This window comes from Pteropus alecto, unplaced genomic scaffold (genome assembly GCF_000325575.1).
Source record: "Pteropus alecto unplaced genomic scaffold, ASM32557v1 scaffold76, whole genome shotgun sequence".
In the NCBI taxonomy this organism is placed as follows: domain Eukaryota; kingdom Metazoa; phylum Chordata; class Mammalia; order Chiroptera; family Pteropodidae; genus Pteropus; species Pteropus alecto.
Genome location: NW_006443138.1, coordinates 3,130,580 through 3,136,579, shown reverse-complemented (window position 1 = coordinate 3,136,579; position 6,000 = coordinate 3,130,580). Strand labels below are relative to the sequence as shown.

At 37.4% G+C, this 6,000-nt stretch overlaps 1 protein-coding gene and 1 long non-coding RNA gene across 4 annotated transcripts in view; one reads left to right on the top strand and one right to left on the bottom strand.

Annotated features, from left to right (window-relative positions):
• LOC107196533 overlaps positions 1 to 6,000 on the bottom strand; it is a 90,050-nt gene that overhangs the window by 27,112 nt on the left and 56,938 nt on the right. The gene's annotated exons all lie outside the window — the stretch shown is intronic.
• Positions 1 to 6,000, top strand: part of CUNH12orf56 (chromosome unknown C12orf56 homolog) — a 69,971-nt gene that overhangs the window by 28,757 nt on the left and 35,214 nt on the right. For all 3 annotated transcript variants that reach the window (XM_025041024.1, XM_025041023.1, XM_006923701.3), the window contains exon 3: positions 2,980 to 3,052. In XM_025041024.1, the coding sequence (XP_024896792.1) occupies positions 2,980 to 3,052 (73 nt within the window). The remainder of the gene's footprint in view (positions 1 to 2,979; positions 3,053 to 6,000) is intronic.

Below are 6,000 nucleotides of genomic sequence, written 5' to 3'. Positions count from 1 at the left end.
CTCAAAAGTATACATGTGTGCTTATATGGGCCACCGTTAGCACTTTGAATTGTACTTTTTATATTTAGATGAAAGAGGAAGGTTATCAAACTCTAAATGAATAGTGCTAACGGGAGCAGAGTGACAGTGGTGAACTGTATTAGTAGCTAAAGCTCTAAAATGAATCGGGTTATTATTAGTTCCTTAGTTTCAGGTACATTCTAGAACAGCACTATCCAATAGAACTTTCTGCAGTGATGGCATTGTTCTATATCTAGTCTAATTATGTTTAACACAGTAGCAACCAGCTACCTGTGGCCACTGAACACTTGAGATGTGACTAGTGCTACAAGTGATTTTTAATTAATTAATTTTTTTAAATTTAAATTTAAATAGCCACAACTGGCTACATCAAATTAGTCACTGCAGCTCTAGAATCATAAAAAAGACCTTATGACTACAAGTGATTTTTAATTAATTAATTTTTTAAAATTTAAATTTAAATAGCCACAACTGGCTACACCAAATTAGTCACTGCAACTCTAGAATCATAAAAAAGACCTTACGGACTTTAGTGTCATATTTTGAAAAACTGGTGTAAAGTGAAGACTAATCTCCAAACCAGAATGAAACATAATAATTTAATGAAACATAAACTGAACCAAAGTTTATATATACGTATATACAATTTTTATTTTAAACCTAAAGTGTAGACATTTTCCAAAACCAGTAATGTGGGATAAAACTAAATCAACAAGACACCAATAAGTCTCTCAGGTTTTGTGGATAATTTTTACATAAGCTTAGCAGTCTTCCCCACTGAGATAGGATTTGACAAATATAACTGAATTTCTTGCAGTTAACAAAGCAGATGCATTCTTTTTGTAGTGTTGCTTTTAAAAGTGTCCCTCAACTGACGAGCACTGCTGATCATGCCATCAGATAGATAGATATACATTGTGCTAAATGGCTGAAGGACTTTATATACAAGCTACTGTGAAATGACTACTATTAGAAGTGTCTATGATGACTGGGGTTTTAAACATTTATGTATTAGTAAAGGTTCATAGCTTCCAAGTAAAAAAATTGATTCTGCCTATCTTAATGCCAAAAGAAGGTCACTGGAAGGGTTTTGGAATCTCTTAGAGAATCAGTAGGGGAACAGAAGAACCAAATAGTGGAGACCAGAAACCAGGGGCCTGTTCTAGGGCCTTAAGAGCCTGTGAAGGACCTTCTTCTAGGGTCCAGCCAGCTCCAAAGACTGCTAGCTCTGCCTCTTGGGTCCAAATGTCACGAGTCTAGGGGGAGACACTGATCGGCCCAACTTGGATCAGAAGTCTACCCCTAGACCAGTCAGCTCTGGCTAGGGCAGGGGTGGATTCTAGGTTTTGTGGGGACTACATATAATCTGCAGAGCCCTCTTTAAGAAAAAGAATTAAAACACCAACTACAATGACTGCAGCACTCTGAAGAAACCTGGGCAGAAGAAATCACATATATTAAGTGCCTATGGCCACTCCCAAGAGGGGAAGTGAGACCAAAGAAAAACTGATGTGGGAAGAGCCTATGGTCTTAAATGATGGTGGTTGAAAGGTCTTTCTTTTACATATTTTATAAAAACATTTGACTATGTGAGCACATGGTTAGGGCCTCTCCTAAGACTTTGGAAGGAACTTGTGCAAGTGAGGGGACTGAAGCTTAATCATCATTAGTTTCATGGAAACAGTATCTTCTTTTTAAGGATGGGGCACTGTGGTAACAGGAAGAGGAAAGTTTCATAAAGAAGGAAGGTGCTGGGAAGACAAAATGACAGATGACCACTATACCTTGACCCCTCCAACAGTCATCTCATGTAGCTGCAGGTTCCTGAAGAACAAACACTTTTTATCATCAAGTCTTTTGCCTCAAATCCCCAGGTGGTTTCCAATTCTGATGAGTTATGCTGGACTTCAAGGGGGCTGTGTTGACCGCTTATGCCTAGACCAGAGCAAGCCTTAATAGCCCATGCTCTCCATCTTTCTATAGACGCCATCTGGCATCACTTTTGGTTCTCTAATGTGAGAGGGTTCTTTCTGCCAAGCATGGAGGTGCCTTGAGCTTCTCTCAGATCTATGGGAGTCTGAGTGAGGAGTTGCATAGAGCAGTTAAAAAGGAAATAGGTCAAACTCAGTGAAAGTACACTTAAGATTTTGCACTTCATTTTACATAAATTTAACCACAAAAGAAAAATAAACTGAAAAAAAAGGGGGGAAGGAGGAGGAAAGGGAAGCAAGCAAGCCAGGAAAGGAAGCAGCTAAGGAAGCCAGGGAGCTCCCCCAAAGGAATTCTGTGTGGCAGCAAGAGTTTTCCTTTTACCCTCCCTAGCTCTATGGATGGCTTGTGCATCCCTGACTCATAAGTTCTTCTGCAAGGATGGGGAAGTGGTTAGACAGGGATTACTGAGTTTCCACTGGAGGTAAGAATGTGTAGCTAATGCTGACCTCTTGCAGTAGCTTATGAAAATGTGAATTTGGTTGTAGTTCAGAATATTTATTAGATACTATTATTATTTATCCCTCCAAATAAACAAAATACACTCACATAATGGGGAGGACATGACAGTTTTCTCAATGTTATGATTGGTTCTTTGAGTTCTACTTTAAATTCAGCTGTTTGTTGCATACCTCCTCTGCCAGGCATCATGTGAGTCATTTTTATACACGTTATCTCATTTTCATTCGCAGAATTATCATCCTCATTTTTACAAATGAAGACACCGAGGCTAGAGCAATAAACTAACTTGTAAAGTGTATACAAGAGAGTCTGAACTTGAGCATGTGTTTTAATGTCAAAGCCAAAGTTCTTTTAGTTTCACCATGCTGCCCAGCTTGTAATTTTGTACTTGTTTTAAGTTTTCATGAAAATGTATGAACACTCATCAAATCAGTACATGTGACAACATCTTCTTCATAAGCTCAAATTATGTAATTAATGACCAACTTTTTTTTTCTGTTCTTTTAGTCAAGGAAGAGAATAATGGCCCTTTGTTTTGGACAGACAAAGAGCCTAGAAGTCTGAATGAATCTTCTCTCAGGTGAGATGGTTGTTTGGAGTGTGTTTTTAACTTGCTGACCAAAACTTGTATTACATTTCAATTTGTTGATTTTTTAAATGCTTTTTCTCATCTAATGGCTTTGGACCAAGTTTTGCTTATCTCATATATGTAACAATGAAGAAAATATTTTGAGGAAACTCACTTTAAATTCAAATCTAGTTAGTTAAATAGTAAAGTATAATTTTTCTCATTTCAACTGAATATATAAATGTCACAAAATAATTGATTAAAATTAAATTCTAAAATATTTATTGAGTTCTGATTCTGTGCCATCAATACAAGGTATAGCATAATTCCTGTCTTTGAAAAGCTAATTCTAACCAGGATATATGATACTTGCATAAATAAAGATAATACAAAGTATACATGCTGTGTGTCATAAATGAGTATGAGCAAATTGTCAAAGAGATTTAAAGAGGGGAAGGATTATATTCAGTTGTGGGGAGAAATAAAGATGCCAGGTGACAGTTGGTAAAGGAATATTGTACATGGAGATAGAGATATTGCAGTTGGAGGGAGCAGCAGAAGCTACAACTGAGGCATGAAAAAATGGAATATATATTAGGAAAGGTAAACAGTCTAGTGTGATTTAAAAATTTAACACGATTACTAGATATAAGGTACAAAAGTAAAACTGGGCCCATATTTTAGAAAGTCTTAAATATCCAGATGAAGATTTCATATGTCACTTCATAGAGTATGAGAAAACTACTGAATGTTTTGAGCAGGAGAATGATATGATAAAAATTCTGTTATAGAAAATAATCTGATAGTTGTGCTTAAAGTGGACTGAAGCAGGGAGAGACCAAATATTGGTGAGAAGTAATGAGAATCTGAATTGGGCTAGTGGTAGTGGAGACAAAGGGATGGATGGGGAAGATATTTCAGTGGTAGAATCTACAAGACTATCAACTGATAGAACATGAGAGAGAGAGAAGGAGAAAGGGAGGGAGGGACGGACAGACAGACCACTGTGTTTCAAGCTGGGGTAACTGCAAAGTGATGCCTTTCAGAGAAATAAGGATGTCAGGACACATCAAGCCCAAAACTGGTTTAGACAGGTTAAGCTGGAGGATCAAGTGCGCCTCATCTGGTGGAGAAGTTAATCTGGCAGCTGGATTTTCAGTCTGTATGGTAGGAGAGAAGTCTGGGTATAGATTTAAAAAGGAGTATCCTAAACTGCATAAATCAAAGTATGATTCTGTTATATACTTCAAGTATCTGGACATTAGAAGGAGGAGCGGGGCATAGGATTCAAAGAGCTATGAGTCAAGAGATACATAAGCATGGGGAAAATTAATGTGGGTTTGGGGCCCTGAAAGACAGATTACGGCATGGGGGAAATAGCCGATTTAGGAAAACATTGCAAAATGCTGTAAAGGAAAAGTGAACTCTTAATTGAGGAGTATCGACAAAGCTGTGGTGTACCACGCTGTGCAATAATAAGTTAGGCTGCTAAGAAGGGGCCTCTGTACTTGCTCTTACTTTCACCTTTTCTTGCTGTTTGATCAAGATGATGTACGAGGTCAATTCTAAATCTAAATTTCATTATTATAACTTCTTCCTCACCAAATTTTTTGGTTTAGGAAGATTCTTTTTTCTACTGGGAACACATTACCAATTTGCTTTACAGAGTTTTAACTTTATACCAACTACTCTGGATGAGAAAATTGGTGGAAAGTTGGCTACAGTAACTGATTTTCTTAAAGGTTTTTAGAGCTTAAGGAGTTAGCTTTAAAAATTGTCCCTCAAGGCTTTGGAAGTTCTGATTATATTTGAAGCTGAAACATCAGAAAACTTATCGGCTAAGACAGGGTTAACTAGTAAGTGTTGTTTCACACTGCAAACCATAGCACACCAAGGTTCCTTTGTAATGTTGGTATGGGGGTAGTGACCAACAGCCTGTACAGCCGAATTCCTTCCACTAGGGTTTCTTGATGGGGCGTTATTGGCATTTTGTGTGGGACCCTTCCTGGTTGTGCAGAATGATCCCCCATGTTGTGGGATTTAAGCTTCTCTGGCTCTTGCCCACTAAATGCTAGTAATGCTCCCATTTATTGTAGCAACTAAAAAAAAAACAGTTTCTAGCTGTTGTCAAATTTGTTTGCATTTCCCTATCCTGTGCTCTTTTCCCTTTTCTGTAAAATCCTCTCTCTAGCCTTCCCTAGTAAGCATCCTTGCTCTCCCTATAAAATTATGCACTTGGGTTTTTATCAACCCCACAGTGTGATAACTTAGTAATATAAATTTAAAATGGTTTCCTCTTCACAGGGATTTCCATTTTAACAGGCATCAAAGCCGGAAGCAAGGAAAGCTCTATTAGAATTTTGCTATAGCAACTATGATTGACATACAATAAACTACAATATTTGAAGTGCACAATTTGATACCTTTTTTTCATATGTATACACCCATGACACAATTACCACATATCTATCTATCACCTCCTCCCTGCACCATGGCTTGAAAACTTTTTCAAGGCTGTAAGCTGGGGCAATTGTTAGTTCTCACCTTGTTTCAAACCTCTCAGAGCTCACTGTTTTATGTTGTCTGATGTCCCCAACTTTAAAAGCTGTTGTTTATATATATATATACACACACACACTCACATACACATACATACATACATATATATGTATATTATATATGTGTGTGTGTGTGTGTATACGCACACACACACACACACACATATGTATATATATATTTTTTAGGTTTTTGGTTGTTTTAGGTGGGAGGTATATCTAGTCTCCATTAATCCATCTTGGTCTGAAGCAGAAGAAAACTAGTACAATTTTAAGCTTATATCAGTATATATGGAAGAAGATTTGGATTGGTATCAGATCCTTCCTGGAGCCAGTGAAGGTTCCACAATTTCCATAAAAGAAGGCAGCAAAAGGGGGAACCAGAGGACTCATTTACTTGGAATA